The sequence below is a fragment of the Aotus nancymaae genome, unplaced genomic scaffold (genome assembly GCF_030222135.1).
Source record: "Aotus nancymaae isolate 86718 unplaced genomic scaffold, 86718_ANA_hifiasm-v0.15.2.pri h1tg000065l, whole genome shotgun sequence".
In the NCBI taxonomy this organism is placed as follows: domain Eukaryota; kingdom Metazoa; phylum Chordata; class Mammalia; order Primates; family Aotidae; genus Aotus; species Aotus nancymaae.
This window is the reverse complement of record NW_026988480.1, coordinates 4,847,516-4,870,602: the sequence shown is the minus strand read 5'-3', so window position 1 is coordinate 4,870,602 and position 23,087 is coordinate 4,847,516. Positions and strand designations below refer to the sequence as shown.

At 45.1% G+C, this 23,087-nt stretch overlaps 1 protein-coding gene and 1 long non-coding RNA gene across 4 annotated transcripts in view; one reads left to right on the top strand and one right to left on the bottom strand.

Annotated features, from left to right (window-relative positions):
- Positions 1 to 23,087, bottom strand: part of DDC (dopa decarboxylase) — a 90,827-nt gene that overhangs the window by 45,949 nt on the left and 21,791 nt on the right. For all 3 annotated transcript variants that reach the window (XM_012458895.3, XM_021669328.2, XM_012458888.2), the window contains exons 3-6: positions 19,227 to 19,340; positions 17,174 to 17,293; positions 7,991 to 8,125; positions 6,922 to 7,065 (exon numbers count right to left, since the gene is read on the bottom strand). In XM_012458895.3, the coding sequence (XP_012314318.1) occupies positions 6,922 to 7,065; positions 7,991 to 8,125; positions 17,174 to 17,293; positions 19,227 to 19,340 (513 nt within the window). The remainder of the gene's footprint in view (positions 1 to 6,921; positions 7,066 to 7,990; positions 8,126 to 17,173; positions 17,294 to 19,226; positions 19,341 to 23,087) is intronic.
- Positions 11,110 to 22,685, top strand: LOC135270737 (uncharacterized). The gene is made up of 5 exons (XR_010338872.1): positions 11,110 to 11,232; positions 18,436 to 18,489; positions 19,152 to 19,457; positions 20,633 to 20,696; positions 21,523 to 22,685. It is a non-coding gene; the product is annotated as an uncharacterized LOC135270737 (long non-coding RNA).

The window sequence follows — 23,087 nt, the reverse complement described above, 5'->3', positions numbered from 1 at the left end:
CCCCATTACATTTCTTTCAGAAGAAGTCACTATTTTAACAAAATTTTAATGTTTAATAACTTTTTATAAAGAAACTTTTGGTATAAATTGGTACAATGTTTTTGAAGGAGAATGTGATAAAGTGTATCAAGTCTTGGGGGAAAAAACCCATCTCTTTCATTAAGTAATTTCAGTGCTAGAAATTGTTCCCAAGCAATTCTGATAAGTAAATTTACTTATTTACTTGTCTTAATTATATAAGATACTTACGTATTTTACTTATTAACTTTATTTACATGTTATTATAGATAGGTAAATACGTAAATAGATAAAATTTTTAAGTGCACCAATTACTACAAGAAAGAATGTAAGTAAGCCCAGTGCTGTGGATCACACCTGTAATCCTAGCACTTTGGGAGGCTGAGGCGGGTGGATCACTTGAGGTCAGGAGTCCAAATCCAGCCTGACCAACATGATGAAACCCCATCTCTACTAAAAATACAAAAATTAGCCCGATGTGGTGGTGCATGTCTGGAATCTCAGCTGCTCGGGAGGCTGAGGCAGGAGAATCACTTGAACCTAAGTGGCAGAGGTTGCAGTGAGCCAAGATCACACCACTGCACTCCAGCCCAAGACTCCATCTCAAAAAAAAAAACAAAACAAAAAAAAACAGAAAGAATGTAAGTAAGATAAAAAACTCAAAACATATGAAAAAATGCTCATCATCACTGGTCATTAGAGAAATGCAAATCAAAACTACATTGAGATACCATCTCACGTCAGTTAGAATGGCTAGAATGGCAATCATTTAAAAATCTGAAGACAACAGATGCTGGAGAGGATGTGGAGAAACAGGAACACTTTCACACTGTTGGTGGGAGTGTAAACTAGTTCAACCATTGTGTAAGACAGTGTGGCGATTCCTCAAGGACCTAGAAATAGAAATTCCATTTGACCCATCAATCCCATTACTGGGTATATATCCAAAGGATTAGAAATCATTCTATAATAAGGACACATGCACACGTATGTTCACTGCAGCACTGTTTACAATAGCAAAGACTTGGAACCAACCCAAATGCCCATGGATGATAGACTGGACAGGGAAAATGTGGCACATATACACCATGGAATACTATGCAGCCATAAAAAAATGATGAGTTCATGTCCTTTGTAGGGACATGGATGAACCTGGAGACCATCATTCTCAGCAAACTGATGCAAGAACAGAAAATCAGACACCTCATGTTCTCACTCATAGGCGGGTGTTGAACAATGAGAACACATGGACACAGGGAGGGGAGCATCACACACTGGGGTCTGTCAGGGAGAACTAAGGGAGGGAAACAGTGGGGGGTGGGGAGTTGGGGAGGGATAGCATGGGGAGAAATGCCAGATAGAGGTGATGGGGATGGAGGCAGCAAACCACATTGCCATGTATGTACCTATGCAACAATCCTGCATGTTCTTTACATGTACCTCAGAACCTAAAATGCAATAAAATATATATTTAAAAAAAAACTCAAAGGTTTAACACTAGCTTATTGCTAGGATATATATATATATATATATATATGTAAACATATATATATGTAAACATATATATATGTAAACATATATATATGTAAACATATATATATATGTAAACATATATATATGTAAACATATATATAATAAATGTAAATTATTTAATAGGAATTTATAAATATAAATTTTATGAATATATAAAATACATATAATATATATGTATATACATATATGAATTCCTATTAAATAAATTATGTTTATATTTATGTATGTTATGTTTGTGTGTACATATATATATATGAGAGACAGAGCTGGGGAAGGTAGAGGTATAAAAGAGTACTATGCAACTTTTTAAACAAAAATATACCTTTTTATAATATATAATGACCTGAAAAAAATGTTTGTAATATTTGATGTAAAGAAAGAAAATCTGACCAGGCATGGTAGCTCCTGCCTATAATCCCAACACTTTGGGAGACCAAGGCAGATGGATTACTGGAGGACAAGAGTTTGACACCAGTCTGACCAACATGGCAAAACCTCATCTTCACTAAAAAGGCAAAAACTAGCCAGGTTTGGTGGCAAACTTCTGTAATCCCTGCTACTCGGGAGGCTGAGGCAGGAGAATCCCTTTAGCCTGGGAAGCAGGGGTTGCAGTGAGCCAAGATTGTGCCACTGAACTCCTGAGACTTTATCTCAAACAACAACAACAGCAACAAAAAATCACAAATCAGCATATACAATGAGTATATAAATAAATATATGTAAATGTGTGCAGAGGAAAAAAGGCTAAAAGAAAATTAAAATGTTAAACATGCCTTTCCTTTAACTTTTATTTGCCTTTTTATACTCTCCTATGATTAAAAAATTTTACAAGGTGATTAATATTTATAATTAAAAAATGGATACAACAGTTAAAAAAGGAAACTTCTTTTTAAAGATACACAATTGTTGTAATTTGCATTTCCAATATGACGACTAGCTTGTAGCAAACTAATGGTTCCAAACAACCAAAAAATTCAAAACACATCTATATGAAGTCATGGAAGAGCTTTAGAGACACCCAAGAGTTAAAGAGCCAAGCAGACCAAAGAAATGAGATAGACAGCAACACAGTAATAGTGGGGGACGTCAATACTCCACTGACAGCACTAGACAGCTCGTCAAGACAGAAAGTCAACAAAGAAACAATGGATTTAAACTATACCCTGGAACAAATGGACTTAACAGATGTATACAGAACATCTCATCCAACAGCCTTAGAGTACACATTCCATTCAACAGCATATGGAACTGTATCCAAGGTAGACCATATGATAGGCCATAAAAAAAACCTCAGTAAATTTAAGAAAAGTGAAATTATATCAGGCACTCTCTCAGACCACAGTGGAATAAAACTGGAAACCATCTCCAAAAGGAACCTTCAAAACCATGCAAATAAATGGAAATCAAATAACCTGCTTCTGAATGAGCACTGAACCAGTGTCAGTCTCCTGACTTTGATATAAGCTGTTTTTTTTTTTTTTTTGAGACGGAGTTTCGCTCTTTTTACCCAGGCTGGAGTGCAATGGTGCGATCTCGGCTCACCGCAACCTCCGCCTCCTGGGTTCAGGCAATTCTCCTGCCTCAGCCTCCTGAGTAGCTGGGATTACAGGCACGCGCCACCATGCTCAGCTAATTTTTTGTATTTTTAGTGGAGACGGTGTTTCACCATGTTGACCAAGATGGTCTCGATCTCTTGACCTCGTGATCCACCCGCCTCGGCCTCCCAAAGTGCTGGGATTACAGGCGTGAGCCACCTAGAGGAAATTGGGTGAAGGGTTAGTACACAGAAGTTCTGTGTGCTAACTTTGTAATTTTCTATGAATCTACAATTATTTCAAAATAAAAAGTTGGCTGGGCATGGTAGCTCATGCCTATAATCCCAGCACTTTGGGAGGCTGAGAAGGGCAGATCACCTGCAGCCAGGAGTTCAGACCAGCTTAGCCAACATGATGAGACCCTATCTCTACTAAAAATACAAAAGTTAGCCAGGTGTGGTAGTACACACCTGTAATCCCAGCTATTCAGGAGGCTGAGGTAGGAGAATCGCTTGAACCTGGGAGGCACATGTTGCAGTGAGCTGAGATTGCTCCACTGAACTCCAACCTGGGCAACAGAGCAAGACTGTGTCTCAAAAATAAATAAATAAATAAACAAATAAAAATAAATTAAAAACTTTTTAATGTTTAGAAGTATGAACATGACATATTTATCAGTTAGGCATAGCTAAAGAGAGAATTGGTAAATTGTAAATAATTTGACTGGAGCATGGAGATAAAAAAAAAAAAAAGAATGTGAGACATGTAAAAGGGCCTGCAAGATGCACAACAGTCCGCAGAAAGATTTAACATATACATAATCAGCGTCCCAGAATGGGAGAAGAGAGGAAATGAAGCGAGGCAAACTTTGGGGAGATAATAGGTTAGAATTTTCTAAAACTGAGGAGAGACACCAAATTACAGATTCAGGAAGTTCTGTGAAATCCAAGTAAGAATAAATACAAAAAATATTATGCTTGTATCATAGTAAAACAAAGACAAAAATCAAATGCTACAAGCAGTACCCCCCAGTGTGAGCACAAGAGGAAATGTCATATTTTTACATGTTCTTCATCATCAAAACATTAAAATTATAGCTGACATCACAACAGAAATCGTGGAAGAAAGAATTCAATAGACTTATACAAAGTACCAAAAATGAAACTAGCTATCAAACATTCTAGAATTCTATACCCAGAAAAAACATCCTCAAAAGTAAAGGCAAAATAAAGACACTTTGAGAATAACAAAAGTGAGATAATTCATTGTATCAAATTTACATTAAAAATTTCCAAAAGGAATTCTACAGACTAAAGGAAAAGGTGCCAGATAGAAATATGAAAATGGCCAGAGATAAGAAAATCTAATAATATGAAACAATTAATCCAATAAGAGACAAACAGAGAGAAAAGCAATCAAATAATAGTTGGGCCAAATAAAAAACAAATAGTAAGCCAGTAGAACATTTAAATGTATCAATAACTACCTTGAGTGTAAATGAACAAAATAAATATCAGTCGTCACACTGATTTAAAAACAAATTTTTAAAATAGCAACAATCAATGCTTCTTTCACAGGATTCATCTTAAATATAAATGAATGGGAAAGTTGAAAGTAGGAGGGAAAATGTCTATATCATGCAAACATTAGCCAATAGAAAACATGTAAAAAAAAAAAAGAAAGAAAACAAATGTGATTATTGCAACATCAAAGTAGACTACAGGACAAGATTTATTACTAGAGATAAAGTGGGCATTTTCTAGTGATAAATGATCTTTCACCAGGAAGTTATGACAATTCTAAACACATATGCACCAAACTAATAATATGCTTCAAAATACGTACAAAGTTTAACAGATATAAAAGTGGAAATAGACATATCTACAATCATAGTGTGAGATTTTAACATACCTCTCTCAGCAACCAATTTGTATTTCTTTGGTTATTAGAGGATCAGAACTGGTTTTGTGTTCTTATTAGTTTTTTGTGATTATATCTGAAGCTGACTCTTCATATATTTTGCATATTTTTCCACTGGAATGTTGCCTTTTTGCTTACTGATATGTAAGCCTTCTTTTTAAGATTTACCTTACAACATATGCTGTGAGTAGTTCTTGACAGCATTTGTTTTTTTATTTTATGAGTTTTGAAATTTTTGTAAAATACAATCTTCTCAACATTTCAAGTGATGTTTCCTGCATTGTTTTCATTCTTGAAACTTAAAAGAGTGTGTTTTGATTGATTTATTTTTCCCTAGACAGAGTATTCTAATGAGACTTAATATTGACACTATAGGTTCAAAGAAATTCACCTCATTTAAATAGAATCTATTCAAATTGTACTGAAATTGTATATGGGAATTTAAAGGGAGATCTTTCTTTCTACCTGAATGATCTTTCTTCCAAATCTTTATTTATTTAACAAATATCTATTGAGCTTTTGTTCAGTGCTGGACACTGTTTCAGGAGCTAGGGATAAAGCAGGGATTCAAATAGACCTTCCCTCCAGGCACATTCTCTTGGGAAGAAGGAGGCAGTAAACATGTATAGCCTGTGGAGATGCATGCAACGGAGAAAGATAAAGCATAGCAGGAGGGCAGAGTCAGGCATTCAGGATAAGATGGCACGTGCACCTTGATCCACTGGCAGACTCTTCTCAACCTTCAAAATGTCTTGGCTGTCACCTTGCTCTGCATGCTATTTTTGAGCCATGTCAGTCCTTCCACATTACACTGATTTGCTTATGCTCCTGACTCTTCTATAACCTACCCAGATTAGGGTAAAATTTTACATAAAATCATACCTGCCATGACTTCTTCAGTCACATGTTAGCTATTCAATAAATGGGAAGTAACTTGAATTGACAAAAAAAAATTGGAGGTAAAAAGCATTTCTCAAAGATTAATTCTTAAATAAAAAGTAGTAGATGTTATTAATGTGTTGCTTATAAAAAATGTATTCAACCTACATTTCTGTAACACTTAAGAAATGTCCAGATACTGAAGAGTGTTTATCTGAACATGTTTCTTAATCCCGGATTCAAATAAGAACCTTGAAGTTGCTGTGAAACATTTCTGATGCCTGGTTATATCCGCAGAGATTCTGGCAAAGTCAATCAGGAGCAAAGCCTGGGCATCAGTAATTTTTCAAAGACCCCCAAGTGACCTAATAGCAGCCAGACTGAACACCATGGGGTAGTGACACCACACGACATTTTAATCGCCACCACGCATGTGCATCACTTTCAGGCACATTATACCGGCACAGCCACCTCAGTTATAACAATTCCCATCTCTAGTTGCAAAGTCAACAATTTCTTCCCCACTGGGAAATGCGCACCTGTGCACAGGAGAACCGGCATGCTACTTGGCTAGTTAGAAATTTCACCTACGATTAGTCACTGCCTGCTGGCAACACACCTCTCACAAGTGATGCATCCTAGTTTCTACTGAGAACTACTGGTCTAGGCAGCAAGACCTGTTGCTTTTATTTTTAATTTAACTCACTCATAATTATTCCTCATTACACAGAGCATTTAACATGTCACAAAGGGCTGTCAAGGGGTGATCATGCTGTGTTCCTTTTAACAGGAAGCAGAAACAAGATGCCTTGGCTTAACAGAATCCACCAGGCAGGAGGTTCTGGTTCTTTTTATTTGAGAGTGTGGTGGAGTCTTTTCCAGCCTTCTTCAAGAAGACAAGGTAAGTATCACCTGGCCAGCCGCCATCACAGCAACTTGCAAAGTAGCTCTGGCTTCCCCTGGGCCTCCCCCCAGGCCCAGGCAGGGCTCAGAGACTCCCCTGCCCACCATATGCAACAACTGCTGCTGAACTTACAAAGAATGGAATCAGACCAGCCGCCTTGTCTCTCTCCAGGGCTTCCTGCAGGGCAGACACACGCATGGCGAAGTTGCTGTCTGAGGGGATGGCTTTTAACTTCACTCCACCAATTAACCCAGCTCTTTCCACCGAGGAGTGTGCCTGGAAAGAAGACAGCAGAGTTGGATTTGTACAGGTGTGTGACACAGTTATTACCAGGCCCTGGATCCACAGGGAGCAGCCAGCATTGCAAACCCGAGGTCCCTCTCACGCCGCAGTGGGCAGAAGCGCTCTTGACTCCTCCCTCTCCCCTGCACCTTCATGAGACCCCTTTTTTCCTAGAGTTGTTTCTATTCCTGTGGAATCTTGCTTTTAAGTTTAAACAATCAGGCACTAACAAGGGTAAAGTGCTGGGTCACTGTTCATGAAGTTTGTCATTTTTTTGAATTCAAGAGCGAGCGGCGAGACTCTGGAAAGTAGATCCCAGAGTTGGACTTAGAAATCCAGGCTCAAATCTGTGCCTACCCCTGACTGTGGGGCCCTGGGGAGCCTAGTGGCCAAGCTAGGTAAACCGTGCCTGGAGGAAAGAAACCAGCCAGGAGGCATCACCACTGTGGCAGATCCATCCTCTCCCAGAGATTCTCAGGAAAGGCAACTCTCATGAAAGCCACCACCTTTTGGCCTGCAGCTCCGCTGCCACTGTCTCCTGCTTGACCCTAACCAGGGGCCTGAAATCACAGAATAACAAAGCTGCAGGGCCTAGGTCTTTGATCCCTATGTCCAGTTTCTCTACAGCGCTGCTCAGAAGGCAGGCCAGATAATCACAACATAACCCTGTGCTGGTAGAAAAGGGGATGGAGCCAGTCACGGTGATGTCTCCACATGTTAATTTCCTTTATAACCTGATCTATCCAGTTCCCACTCAAGAATCCACCCTTCCCTTTAGTTCAGGTCTCTGTTTAGTGATACCTGAGGAGCTGTTCTTAGATTTGGAAGGATGCTGGTTGGTTTGGTTTGGTTTGAATTTGACATAAAACCAAATCTTCAGGTCTTGAAGTCTTGGCTGATACCCCGTCAACACACTCACCTGATCGGATGAGTAAGCCACCAGCTTCTCCACGATGGCGGCCTGTGTCAGCTCTGGGGACTCTGCCTGCAGCCGATGGATCACTTTGGTCCGAGCAGCCAGCAGGGCCATCAGGGTGGCTTCACTGGCACTTCCCTAAATCCAAGAGAAGGGCCAAATGAAATCCACAACACAGCAAAGACATTGGTACTTATACTATTGGAAGAACATATTGTTTTGTGTCCATATCCTTCTTAAAATATGAATCTGAAATGGCAAAGTTCACTTTCCTTTGCTTGGGAGAAAACTCGTATTTTTGACACCTGAGAGCACCACCTCAGCTCTTTGTATGAGTTTACCATTGCTGGGTCCATGTTGTGTAACAGCAGCAGCTAACATTTCTGACCACTTCCCTGCAGCAGATACTGTGAGAGCGTCTCTTCATGGACTGTCCCCAGCCTGGCCTAGGAGGACTGCTCCTGTCTCCATCAGAGTAGAACGTCTCAGGGCACCAGCACGCAAGCCCAATCTGTGTTCATATTCACTCAGACAGAGCAATTTGCATTTGTCTATAAAATGGGGGTGCATTTTCCTTGAGACCGAGATGCCTTGAAGGATTTCTTTTGATCCCCAATGACAGGGGCTGAATTGTGTCTCCCCAGATTCATATGTTGAAGCCCTAACCCCCAGGACCTCAGATGTGACCATATTTGGAGATAGACTCTTTAGAGAGGTAATCAAAATAAAATGAGGTCGCATTGGATTGGCCGAGCTCTAATCCAATCTGACTGTTCCTGATAACAAGAGGAAATTTGCCTATAATCCCAGCACTTTGGGAGGCAGAGGAGGGTACACCACTTAAGCCCAGGAGTTTGAGACCAGCCTGGGCAATATACCGAAATCCCATCTCGATAATAAAAATACAAAAATTAGCCAGGCATGGTTGCGTGCCCGGTAGTCCCAGCCTCTTGAGTACAAGAGGCTGAAGTGAGAGGATGACTTGAGACTGGGAGGCAGAGATTGCACTGAGCCATGATCGCAACACTGCACTCCAGCCTTGGTGACAGAGTGAGACCCTGTCTCAAAAAAAATAAATAAATAAAAGAAGAGGAAATTAAGCCCCCAGACATGGGCATGAACAGAGGGAAGACCATGTGAGGACACAGGGAGGAGGAGGCCATCTGCAAGCCCAGGAGAGAGGCCCCCAGAGAACCAACCCTGTGGGCACTTGGATTTGGGGCTTGCAGCTTTCAGGACTGTGAAAAAAGAAATTCTAGGACCTAGAAATAGAAATTCCATTTGACCCAGCAATCCCACTACTGGGTATATATCCGAAGGATTATAAATTGTTCTACTATAAGGACACCTGCACAAGAATGTTCATTGCAGCACTGTTTACAATAGCAAAGACTTCAAACCAACCCAAATGCCCATCAATGATAGACTGGACAGGGAAAATGTGGCACATGTACACCATGGAATACTATGCAGCCATAAAAAATGATGAGTTCACGTCCTTTGTAGGGACATGGATGAACCTGGAAACCATCATTCTCAGCAAACTGACACAAGAACAGAAAATCAAACACCGCATGTTCTCACTCATAGGTGGGTGTTCAATGAGAACACATGGACACAGGGAGGGGAGCATCACACACTGGGGTCTGTCAGGGGGAAATAGGGGAGGGACAGCAGGGGTTGGGGAGTTGGGGAGAGATAGGGGGAGAAATGCCAGATATAGGTGATGGGGAGGAAGGCAGCAAATCACACTGCCACATGTGTACCTATGCAACAATCTTGCATATTCTTCACACGTACCCCAAAACCTAAAATGCAATAAAAAAAGAAAAAAGAAATTCTTCTTCCATCCACCCAGTCTTTGATATTTTGTTAGGGCAGCCCTGGCAAACTAATAGATTCAGTGCCTGTTACGTTATCCCATTTAAATTGTAAAACAATCCCGTTTTTGTGTTTTATCATCTTCAGATGGGGAAACAGATGCCCAGACAGGTTCCATAACTTGCCCCAAATCAGCAGCTAGGTAGGACACGGTTAGGAATGAGCCCACGCCTGCCCTTTCTAGGGTGCCATGGGCCTAGAAAGGAAGGGGTGGCAAGCATCTTCCCTCTTAAGTAAGCCCCAGAAGAAACCCATCTACCGACCAATATGAAAGGACATTAGAAAGGACAAATGAAAAAAAGGTAGATTCTTGTTGACTATGAAAAAATTAATAACATGATAGGTTTTATAGGGAAATATATAATAAAATAATTAAGTGGAAATGCTAACCTCTCTTCTTAACATTTGATGCTCTGTCTTTTGATCATGATTTCTCATTTTGATTTTACCGTGACACTACTTATCCTTTTGAGCCAACTCACATCCTTTGGAGAGACAGTAATATTGAAAGATAAATGCATTTATTCGTGTTTCTGTAGCACTAAGGGATGGGTTCAAATATACAGATATATGCTTCTCTTAATTCAGCCTCTAAAATGGGTATTTTATTTCCTTTGGGCTGCATTTTCATGAGCAATTATTTTAGACATTGTTTTAGAGAAGGTTTACAGACTTGGCCAGAGGAGGGAGAGGTGTGGGAAAACAGCCTTGGCTGGCAAAGCTAAACCAGCCATCCCAGGAAACCCAGGCTCCCTGAGAGCAGGCACCTTATACCTCTCCCACGCACCCTATCATTCCTCTCCCTTATTTCCTCCTGTCCCCCTATCTGCCCCCACACAGATTTTATTTCTCATATCCTACCCATTCCCATTGGAAATGTAACCTAAAAAGCCTAGTGGAAGGCATGGCTCCCTGTTCTCATGCTTGACACACAGGCGTGACTGCAGCTTCCCTGGCTAAACTCTACCTTCTGCTTTAAGCCTTGGGACACTGGTGTTCATTCTCTGAACATTCTGATGAAAGGCCCTGAATCACCATGACAACTCATTATGACTTTGGCGGGCGAGAAGCGGGGGTTTAGTTCACGTCCTAAGAAAAAATTCACCTACTTAAGTCAACAAAATGATTCTTTAAAAGCCCAAAGGAGCAAATCGTCAGTAGCACATCTAGAACCACACCGCCCCGATGCCACCAGGATGGCCTGGTGGCCTTAAGCATGATGTTGGGTGGAGCTCTCTGCGCTTTGCTGGCAGAAGATCTTTGCGGAGGGAAGCGTGGGGAGGGTGATGTGCGGTACAGAGCAGGAACGATGGCTTTGCGCGATGGCAGCAGACAAAGGTTGCCATGGCAAGCCTGCTCGAGAGGCAGGAGGGGATGCTGATGAGGTCTGATGCTTCCGGCTGCTGATGCCGTGAGCAGAAATGTCTTTTCATCTTCTGCTTTTTTTCAAACAAAAAAATTGGCTTTTCTTCCACAGGAGCTTTCAACCCCAATTAAGAGACCATTTCTGCAGCCCACATTTGTCCAGCCTCACAATGACAGTTTGCCATTTGACTCAGACACCCATCGCTGTGCCGATGCCCACAGCTGTGATTACAGCTCTGAGGGGATCGATGATAACACTGGCTGGCTCACAGGCTGTCACCAGGCTCCTGTGCTCTTTGGGGCCTCACCAATTACAGACAATCAGCCTTGTCTGCTGGGAAGGGTGAGCTTCCGGCAGCAAACACAGACCCCATTTCTTGCTTTCATCCAGAAAAAATCTGAGTGAATTGGGCTCACAGGAAGATTGTGTTAAATCTGGGGCTGGGTGATGCCAGGAATATCCCTACCCAAATGCTAGGGACTTGTATGCTCCCTCAAAAACGAGGTTGTCTTTAATGAAAAGAAAATGCAACATGTACATCTCTGGATACTAACCCAACCTGACGGTCAGCGATGAGCTGGTGTCACCGTCATAACTCTGGTTGTCTTTCCGACCAGCCTCAGCTCTAATTTGCCTTTGCTGCTATGCATGTTCCACTAACTTTCTGGGTGGGCCTCAATATCCTTCTCCATGAAAAAGATTGTCAATAATGCAATCACTCCTCATAAATATTTTGAGGATGAAGACAGTAACATAAAGCACTAGACGTAGGCTAAAACAGAGCCAAGCTCATAGTTGCCATTCAATGAAAAGTAGCTATTATTATAATAGACACGCCTTATGTTATGGGGGATTGATAAGATTTTTTTGAGAAGTATCTAATTAGAGGAGCCATCTTGGACGGCTGAAAAAAATGGAATATGAAATTGTTTTTGCTATAAGCTGCCATCACCTAGTAATGCTTCAATTTTTGTTTTGTTCCATTTTGATTTGGGGCGGGGGGAGCATGAATGTTCAACATGAACACAGCCAGGAGAGCCCCAGGAGAAAGCTGATCATCCTGGAAGATCGTTGCACTTCATCCTGAAGAGTGTCCTTCAAAATGTTTTTTTATAAGAATGAAAAATTTGTTGCAACACAAATATCTTAGGTATTACTCATATAGATTGAGACACATAGAAAATCATGCACTACTATTTTTTCAAAGAATATTTAAATAGTGGGAAACACTCATAATAAAATGATAAGGAAAGCACCATATGGATAATCAGTATGTGTTGTATTATTTCAATTTTGTTTGTAAACATACATTCACATGTAGATACTGAAATAACAGGGAATATGACAAGAAAGCTCCTATGTCCTTTCATTTTTATGGTAAATGTCCAGTGTCTATCTTTTCTTTTTTTTTTTTGAGACAGAGTCACACTCTGTCACCCAAACTGGAGTGCAGTGGCGTGATCTCAGCTCACCTCAACTTCCACCTCCCAGGTTCAAATGGTTCTCCTGCCTCAGCTTCCCAAGTAGCTGGGATTATAGGCACGTGCCACCACGCCCAGCTAATTTTTATATTTTTAGTAAAGATAGGGTTTCACCATGTTGGCCAGGCTGGTCTTGAACTTCTGACCTCAAATAATCCACCTGCCTCAGCCTCCCATTGCTGGGATTACAGGCGTAAGCCACTGCACCTGGCCCATAATCATTATTTAAAGTGGAATAGTAGAATCAAGATTGCCATCGAAGACAATAAATTGTCAGTGTGGAAAACTGAAACAATGTGGAGAAAACCAGAAAAAACTTCCCAAAAATATAGAAGAGAAGATGACAAAAAAGGGAAATATCAAAAGAAAGAGAGAAATCATGGAAGAGATACCCAATCTGTGGAAAATTGAAGCCCCTGAAAAAGAGTGGCATGGCCCACAATAACTAACACACAGTAGAAGAAAAATCTCCACGCTGCACGGAGCTGAGTGGTGGATCAGCAGGGCTCAGCAAATGCTAGGGAGGGTAAAATGAGAGCAACAGGCTGGGCGCGGTGGATCACACCTGTAATCCCAGCACTTTGGGAGCCTGAGGTGGGTGGATCAGGAGTTTGACACCAGCCTGGGCAAAATGGAGAAACCCTGTCTCTACTAAAAATACAAAAATTAGCTGGGCATGGTGGCGAGAGCCTGTAATACCAGCTACTTGGGAGGCTGAGACAGGAGAATTGCTTGAACCGGGAGGCAGAGGTTGCAGTGAGCTGAGATCGTGCCACTGCACTCCAGCCTGGGTGACAAGAGCGAGACTCCGTCTTGAAAAAAAAATGGGGGGTAACAAATAGAAAAGAAATCTAAAAGTAGATCTTGGCTCATGTATGAAATTGAAAGAAAAAGTAAGTCAGCCACCAGCATCCAGGCGTCTTGTAAAGGGGTAGACCATGCATGCCCTTGCCTGGAATCAAAACCCTAGCCTCTGCAGGCGCACAGCTGTCCCGCTAGGTCCCTGGTTGCTGCCACCCTCTGTCTCTGGACACTCAGACTCTGCTTTTTGTAGGCAAGTGTGGTGAAGACATCCCTGGAGAATCAGGACTGATGTTCCAGAGGCTGGAAAGCTGGCTGGCCTTCACCAAGGCAAAGTGCAGTCAGCAGTGCATCGGCTGTGGACGGTGTGCAGCAGCCCCCTCCCCTCACTGGAAGGGCACCTGTGACAGCCTATCTTTGCTGTGATCTTGGTCAAGGAGGCTTCTCCAGCTGCATACCCACTGACAAGAAGAAAATTGTGCTGGGAATGAAGCACGCTGCTTTTGCTGAGTCATTGTTGCTGCTGGGTAGACTGGTACAGTTCACAGCAACATACTGAAGCTTTGCTTACAACATAGCTGACGTTTTCTTTCCCTTCCCTCCCTCCCTCCTTCCTTCTTTCCTTCCTTCCTTCTTCTCTCTCTTTGTCTCTTTCTTTCTTTCCAGGCTAGAGTGTAATCGCTGCAACCTCCACTTCCTAAGTTGAAGCAATTCTCTGCCTCAGCCTCCCAAGTAGCTGGAATTACAGGCGCCCGCCACCACACCCGGATAATTTTTGTATTTTTAGTAGAGACAGGGTTTCACCATGTTGGCCAGTCTGGTCTCAGACTCCAGACCTCAGGTGATCTGCCCACCTTGGCCTCCCAAAGTGCTGGGATTACAGGCATGAGCCACTGTGTCTGGCCTGACATTTCATTTTCATCACCTCCCTATTTAATATCACTTATGTCTGATGGAAATTGAGATAACCAAAGAATTCGAGGGAGGAGCACTTGGAGGGAGAGCTCTGAGTCTGCCCACAGGGCTTGTGGGTCACGGAGAAGGCCGCCATCAGTCCCCAGCCCTGGCATGTGGCCTGTTCAGGGTTCTCTTCGTCATCCGGGTGAATTAGAGTTCATTTTTATTGGCCCAGATTCTAGGAATAGACATTATAAGCAAGTTCCCTCCATGACTCTGAAGCACACTGGATGTGGTAGCCAGATTAATGCAGAACCAAAGATTCAGGTCTTGGTCCCCAGAATCTGTGATTGTTTCCCTTACAGGGAAAAGGTGACTTTGCTGATGTGATTAAGTTGAGAGCCTTGACTTGGGAGATTATCTCAGATTGTCTGGATGGACTCAATCCAATCACATGTGTCCTTAAAAGTGGAAACGGGCCAGGCGCGGTGGCTCACACCTGTAATCCCAGCACTTTGGGAGGCCAAGGAGGGCGGATCACAAGGTAATGAGATCGAGACCATGCTGGCCAACATGGTGAAACCCTGTCTCTACTAAAAAATATAAAAATTAGCTGGGCATGGTGGTGCGTACCTGTAGTCCCAGCTACTTGGGAGGCTGAGGCAGGAGAATTGCTTAAACCCAGGAGGCAGAGGTTGCAGTGAGCTGAGATTGTGCCACTGCACTCCAGCCTGGCGCCAGGCAACAAAGCGAGACTCTGTCTCAAAAAGAAAAAAAAAAGAAAAAGGTGGAAACCCACTTTCTTATCTTATATGTGGTCAGAGGGAGATGTGGCCATGAAGGTGTGAAAGGAAAAAAAATCTCGGGACCCCAAAATCACTAAGCCAAAGGGGAAAGTCAAGCTGGGAACTGCTTAGGTCAAACCTGCCTCCCACTCTATTCCTAAAAGAGATAGCTACTAAGATAAAAAGCTACATGCCTCCCTCACAAGGAATTTCCTTTTGAACGAAGGACAGAAAGTCACAGAACTCAAAGTCACCCCTCTGCCCACTGACATAGCTGCACATCTGATTGCCTCCTTTGGAAAGGCTAATCAGAAACTCAAAAGAATGCAACAGATTGTCTCTTACCAACCTGTGACCTGAAAGCCCCCACCCTGCTTCAAGTTGTCCCGCCTTTCCAGACCAAATGTACATCTTATATCTGTTGATTGATGTCTCGTGTCCCCCTCAAATGTATAAAACCAAGCTGTGGGCGCACGTCGTCAGGATCTGCCGAGACCATGTCACGGGCAAGCATCCTTAACTTTGGCAAAATAGACTTTCTAAGTTGACTGAGACCTATCTCAGATATTTGGGATTTGCCAAAGAAAGATCAGAAAGATGGGACACGGCTGGCTTTGAAAATGGAAATGGGGATGTGGGCCAAGGAATTTCGGAAGCCTCTAGAAATCAGAAGAGGCAAGGAAACAGATTCACCCTGGGCCTCCAAGGTATCAACTTTGGTTTTAGCTCAGTAAGACCCAGGTCAGACTTCTGACATACGGAACTGTAAGATAATCGATTTGTCTTGTTTTGAGCCACTAACATTTGTCACAACATCAACAGAAACAAATACTGGGGCACGTAAAATTCTCAATCCCGTTGCGCAGTCTTAGGACTGGAAGTGGCGAGACTTGCCTGCTAGTTTCACGTGGCCACACCGGCCATGTGCTTTGCACGAAGGTGCTCTCCAGTCTGTGCCTCACTGTTCCCACCCACTGAATGGGCCTTCACCAATTCTCAGAGCCTTGTGGAAGACAATGTCTGAAGAGGAAGCCCCTTTTTCCCAAAGTTAACACCACTTTTCTAATGAGACTATCATCTCCTTGACCCGAGAAAAATGATTAAGGGAGCGTTCTAGGTTTAATATAGTTCATATTCCATGCTAGGAATTTTTTTTTTTAATGGATCAAATCCAAGTCATCCCAGTGTCATTTTTCCTGCAACCCCAGTGGGATAGAAATCTCATCATGATTGTCATTTTCTATCTTGCTTCCTGGTGTAAACTCTGACACGCAGTCACTCTCAACAGATACCTGTTACATGAAGAGAATGAATTCAATTGGTGCATAGAAGCAGCAGCGTCTTTAAGTAAATGACTGGTTCAAAGATAAACAGAATTTCCAGCCTCTGAAGCCTGGTCACAGGTGCCACCTGTGCTGTCCTCAGAGGAAGATCACAGGCTCTGAGCCACACAGATATGGGGTCTGTAACTTACCAGCTGGGAGCCAGTGGGCAAGCTACCTAATGTTCTGGGCCCCAGTTTCCTCCCCTGTAAAAAAGGGATATTAAAATGTTTCTTCACTTGTAAAAAGGGGTATTAAAATTCATAGTGTTATTACGAGAATTAAATGAGTTAATGCCTGAAAAATGCTTAGACACAGTGGCCGGCGATGGGAATCCCACACAAATGTTAGTTGCTGTAGTTGTTATTTTCAGGCATCCACTGTGTGATAGCTACTATTCTACCTACCATAGCTAGGGGCCCGGGGAACTGAGTGCCCTGCGCTGGGGAAGTGAGTGAAAGACAGTACTGGGATCCTAATCCAGATCCTGCCAATCCCAAGACCAGCATCTTCCCAGGAGCTCGGTTTTGTTTTTCTCCAGGAGAAATCTGAGGACCTCACAAGAAGCATGGGCGCCTCTTTTCCCACCTGCAGCTGCAGTCCTGTGCAGAGCCCAGGCATCCCCAAAGTGGCCCTCCTGTATCCCACCTTACCTGGATCACTCCTCCGCCTTCTCCGGCCTTCCCAGCCAAAAAGGCCTCTGGCAGCTCCAGCATCTTCCCGAGCCAGTCCATCATCACGGTCTCCAGTTCTGTACATGCTGGGCTTGCGGCCTGTGGTGGGGAGAGGGAAGGGATTAATCAAGGGCCAGGCATTGCAGAATTTTGGGAGCAGCAGTAACAAGGGGACTTAACCTTCCACTAAAGCCCAGATTAAAATCACCCATCTCAGAAATGATTCAAAGGCCTGAAGTATGTTTGACCTAGACTCATGCAAGGAGAGTGGCTGGGAGGGAACACATGGGCTACCATAATGAGCCTTACTCCACTGAGCCCCACTGCATGGACACTGAGGCTTTGCTAGTATATTCATTTGTTCATTTATAGAAGGGTCCAGAAAGCCCACTGGCGGACTCTCCTCCATAGTCACAAATGAAGGGAAGGAGGAAGTGGGCGCTAGGCAGCTGTAACCCTCTGGGCATCCTGAGAAGTCATTGATCTCATCTTTTAAGCTCCCAGTAACTTTGCTCTGTGAACTCTCCCCTCTTTGCACAGGCTGGTCTGGGGCCCCACCCAATGGTGGATTGAGCCTCCACCTTCATGAAGGTCTCCAACATAAGGGGTCTAAGGCGGGGCTCCGAGGTGCTCGTGTGCCTAGATATGCTTCCTGATGCGTCGCTAGTATGATCTAAGTGAGAAGAGTGCCTTCTCCCTTCTGGTCAGCCCATCCTGCTGGGTTCTACCCTAGCCTGGCCAAACCCAGCTCTACCAGTAGCCTATGCGCTCTGCTAGGGACCAGATATCAGACAACGCAGCCTGAGAGACAGCAAGGCTCTCCCTTCAAGGCCCGAGAGGAATCAGATTGTCCTAGAATGAGCAGATAGAGATGGATGCCAACTATCCCTGCAGGGAAAGAATGGGTTTGGGCCAGCAGAGCTAAATGAAATCTGCTACAATATCCAGTGAAAGAAAATGCTCTTTAGGAGAGAGTGTGCTCAGCTCAGGCCACACTGAGGGGACCCAGGCCAGCCCTGCCCAGTGGAGAGGAGGCCCCGGTGCCCGGCAGAGGGCAGCACAGATACTCGCCGGAGCCAGTGATGGGTTTTTCAGCCCTGCCTGTGGGGCCTATGATGCCTGATCCGGTGCCCCAGCCCAAAGAAGAGCAAGCACCAGGCTGGTGAAGTGGAGGTAGCTCAGCCGGCCCTTCGGCTCAGTGCTGTGAATTCATAATTAACAGCTCCTTTTATGCATCACAGCATGCCACATAGACTGATGCCCACAAATCCACCTGGCTCCAAGCCACAGACAAGGTGAATGCTCTGGACCCCAAAGGCCAAGGACAACCCCTGGCCTTTGAGGAACTCCCCAGGGTGCAGCAGCCCTTGGACCCTGACCATCAGCAGGCAGCTCTACCTCCAAGCTGTCTGCATTTGGGAGGAAGGCATCTTTCCTGTAAGGCTGTGCCTGGAGCAGAGAGCCACGGGCGGAGCCAGCCCTGCCTGCCGTTCTTCAGAGCAGAGACCTTTCTAGGCATTTTACCTCCAGATAGGGTGGGACTGGTGGTGTGCAGGCAGGAGCTAGGCCCATTTCCAGAGACCCCCTGCTCCAAGGCTCTTGGCACATCTGATGGGCTGGTTGGGGCCTCTCCCCAGACAGCAGCCCTGGCTGTGAACAGATGGAATGAGACAGGGGCAGTAGTGGTTTTCAAGCTTTGGAGGATATAGAAATTCTCTGAGCTGCTTGGGGAAATGCAGATTCCCAGTCTCGGGCAGTAGAAACTCTGGGCCCCAGACTGTGATGTTAGTTCATACCAAGTGCTTGAACACATCCTGTGCAGAATGGACTTTGAGTTGCTGAGACGTTCTCTGTTCTGAATCCCTACTTTCTCAGAGGCACCCTCTCTAATCTGAATCCTTTCTCCTCTCTGCAACAGTGGCTCATCTGCCCACAGATGGCACTGCCATCTGCTCAGGTCCCATGTGCATAGGAACCGTGTCCCCACCCGCCACAGGTGGGACCCTTTCTCCAGACACACCCGCACACTCACCCAGGAGAAGCCGATGCAGCCGATGGCCCCACACAGCATGTCTGCAAGCATGGCCGGGTACGAGCTGGCCGTGGGGAAGTAGGCGAAGAAGTAGGGGCTGTGCCAGTGTGTCACCTGCATGGGAGGATGGAACAGCTACTCAGGAGCGAGGAAAGCCAGGCCTCAAGAGCGTGAGGGACCCAGGTACCCCCATGGCCCCCAGTCGCCAGGCACAGCCAGACCCAGAGTTGGGTCGGTGCAGTTCCCCAAATGTCAGCCACCCCTGCACCTTCCTCCATTACTTTGGAGCATTTACACATCACCTTATCATCCCCACTCCCTTTAAATCAGCTCCTCCTTTTAGATCCTGGAACATACTTGCTAGCTCAGAAGGAAATGTTATGTCTCCAAAATAACGTGGAAAATCCTTATCATTTTCCATAATAAATGTAGCCTCAAAAAAACCACACTGTGCTTCAAATTCTTGCTCCCATGCTCTCGTCAGTGGAGGTGCTGTCCCAAGGCTGATCACTGTGTGCCAAAAGATTAATTTTCCTAAAACTACTCTAAAAAAATAAACTCTCCATTTAAAGAAAAAGAGCCTCATTTTCAAGGTTTCTTCAGTCAAGCCGCAAACACGCATCTGGTCTTCCCACTGCCCCTGGCTCTTCTAGAGGAGCCAAGCCGTTCCCTCCAGCCAAACAGCTCCATCAGCCCCCAGGTATCTTGCCTCTGCTGTCCTTCAGCCTGGCCACTGTCCCTTGCCATTTGCTCTGGCTGGGGGCATCCCACCCTTCTGCAGCCCATAAGGTGCACACCTGCCATGCCCTGGACAAGGCACAGAGGAAAAGCTCATGTGGGTTGGGAGGGGACCCATAAGGGACAGTGACAGCTCCATGTGGCACACTTGGAGACAGAGGGTTTCAGGATCCAGGAGGCAAGGGTTGAGGTGCACACCTAGGCAGGAGCCTTTCTGGGCTGGGAAGGTCTCCACGGTAACAAGGGGCCAGCTTCAAACATCTCGGAGTCTGAAAGGATGATCAGGAGAGGACAGAGGAGCGGGTATAGCTTAGTCTTTGCACCTTTAAATTTGTTTTTGCCAATGTAGTGCCTGCCATGAAGGAACAGAATAAAGCCCTCAGGACAACCCTCAGCCCGTGTGCAGGGAGAAGGTATAGAGACTGCCATTCAGACCCCTCTTGGGCTGTGACCATGCACTGCTTTCCAAGAGACGTTGTCCTGTTCCCCATCGTCCCTTGCTGGTGCTCCACATCCATCTTGCCTGTGGGAATGCATGGCATTACCTGGACTGCAAGTTCGGCAGGGACTCCGATTTGCTGGGCTGCCCTAGACAACTGACTGCACCTCTCTGTGTGCGGTCATCCCCTCAGATAAAATGAAAGCACAGGCTCTGGTGCTTCCTCCAGGCCTGGCTCAGAATCCCAGGAGCTGAGGGTATGCTCTGTCCAGCTTGGCTGCTCTGCTTTGAATGTGAGTGTCTGCACACCATTCGTGTCAAAATCCTAACCCCCAAAGTGATGGCATCAGGAGACGGTGTCTTTGGGAGGTGATTAGGGCATATGGGTGGGGTCCCCTTAATAAGATTAGTGCCCCCCACAATGGGATTAGTGCCCTCATAAGAAGATGCAGAGAACTGGCTACCTCTCGGTTATGTGAGTACATACGGGAAGGCAGCTGTCTGTAAACCAGGGAGAGAGCCCTCACCTGCACCTAATACCTTGATCTCAGACTTCCAGTCTCTAGAACAGTGAGACATCAATGTTGTTTAAGCCTCCCAGTCTACGTCATTTGTTAAAGCAGTCCAAGCTAAGATATTATCATTTCACAAGGTCTGGGAAGAGATCCAAACATTTCTTCCTCAATAGCACTCATCGTTAAGTACATGTTGTCTAAGATGTAGCACAAGCGATCCCCTGATTGTGAAGGCAACTGATTGAGAAAGCTCACCAAGAAGTAGGAGTGTTCAGAAGGTTTATTTAATAACCACAGCCACCCCAGGTCTGCCAGGGCTAGGGGAGTGGTGGAGAGAGGGCGCTAGCACAGTCTAGGCTTGGGAGCTCAGGTGCGGGACATTGGTGGTGAGGCCGAGAGGCCGAGAGGAGCTGCATAGGCTGTGATGCCTTCAGCACCGCAGGTCCAGTCCCACGGCATTGTTAGGAGCTAAAAACATGCTTAAATTTCTTTTATAATCGGGAGGAAAAAGAAGTGAACTTTCAGGTTAAAGAAAAAAAAATTACGTTAATGTATGCATCTTTATGCCAATGCATTTGTAAAGCACAATTTTCCCTATTTCTAGGGAGGAAGGGCCGATGAAGACAAAGCACCCAGGGCCCAGGAGAGTAAGAGCAGCCAGGCGCCTGACTCACCCCTCGGCACCTGGAGACCCTGTGTGCCTTTGTCTCCCTCCCCTCTCTGTGGCCTCTGGGCTGGAAAAGGACAGAAGCGATGCTTGATTAAGGACAGATGTGTGCTCCTTTGCTTCACTCTCTGCTGATACTCACAGCAACATTTGAGATGGCCGGGCCTGTACTTGCTCTGCTCACGGCCTGAGAGCTCACCTGGTTTCCTGCAATCACAGCAGCTGGTGGGTTGCAGCTCCCACCCAGGGGCCCTGCCCAAGGCCTGTGCGTTTCTCAGCTCAGCTCCGCACAGTGAATACCCCATAGAAGGAAGCAGAAGACTTCAAATCCAACCCCCAGTCTCCTGTACTCCCCACTGCCTGACATTTAACCATGCCTCTCCTGAAGGGTTTTATGCTGAACAGCTTAGTGTATTTGCACAATTTCTAGCAAGAACCTGAATCCCATTTTTTGCTCAAAACACAAATGCCAAATGAGAATCCCCTGGAAGAGGAAACAGGAGCAGTGTGGTAAGGGAAACTGGTCCCTGAGGTCCAGGGCCTGACACCCCATGATCAGAGGCCTGTGACCTTGGCTGACCTTATGCCTTCCCAGGGCCTTGACATTCTGTGTGAATTGAATGAGTGGGTCCTGATGGTCCCAGACCCTCTTCTATGAAAATCACTTGTCGTTGCTCATGGGCCTTACAACCACAGACGTGCCGGGTGGTGGCAGCAATCAGCCAGTGTAGCCCATGGAGATTTTTCCCTGCCTGGACTCTGCACATTGTTGCATGGAAGGGCAGGTTTGGCCAGCCTCATAAACATTCCTGATCTGGAAACTGGCTGGGCGGCAACTCCCCGGACCCCTGAGCAGGCCAGAGTCACATTAACCAACAGGTGTTTAGGTGAACTCCTTGGCAGGGAAAATCACTGTGGAAGCATAGAGCTGAAGGGAAGTTTCTCTGAGCTCCAGCCCCGCTGCCCTGTGAGTGAGTATTGGAGACGGCAGCCAGTCCCGTTTATTTCTGCCCTCTGTGTACTCCAGGCCTACCGGCTTCAGAGAAAGAGGGCTTCCTTGGTGGGCAATGCCACGCTGCCCACTCTCAAACTAAATAAAGCATCCTTTCCACATATGCTAGTTACCTTTTGCTAAACACAAGGATGGTGAAAGTGTGCTTCATTTGGGGCAAATGACTTACTTGAAAGCAGCCACCAGGGGCTCACTTCCTGATGTATATGAGGACACGCTGTGTGTACCGGGTGTCTCCGGGCAGGGAATGAGTCTCAGGGCACTTGGAGGAAAGAGCCTCACTGCCTTTGGAGCACACAGGAATTGGGTTGGAATCCAGCTTCATCATTTACTAGCTGTGTGACCTGAGGTGGACCACCTAACCTCTCTGAGCCTCAGTTTCCTCAGTTGTAAAATAGAAATGACAAAAGTTTCTCTCCAACCTGACTGCCATGAGGATTCCTTGAAACAACACATGTGAATTGCTCAGAGCCCAGTAGGTGCTATGTGA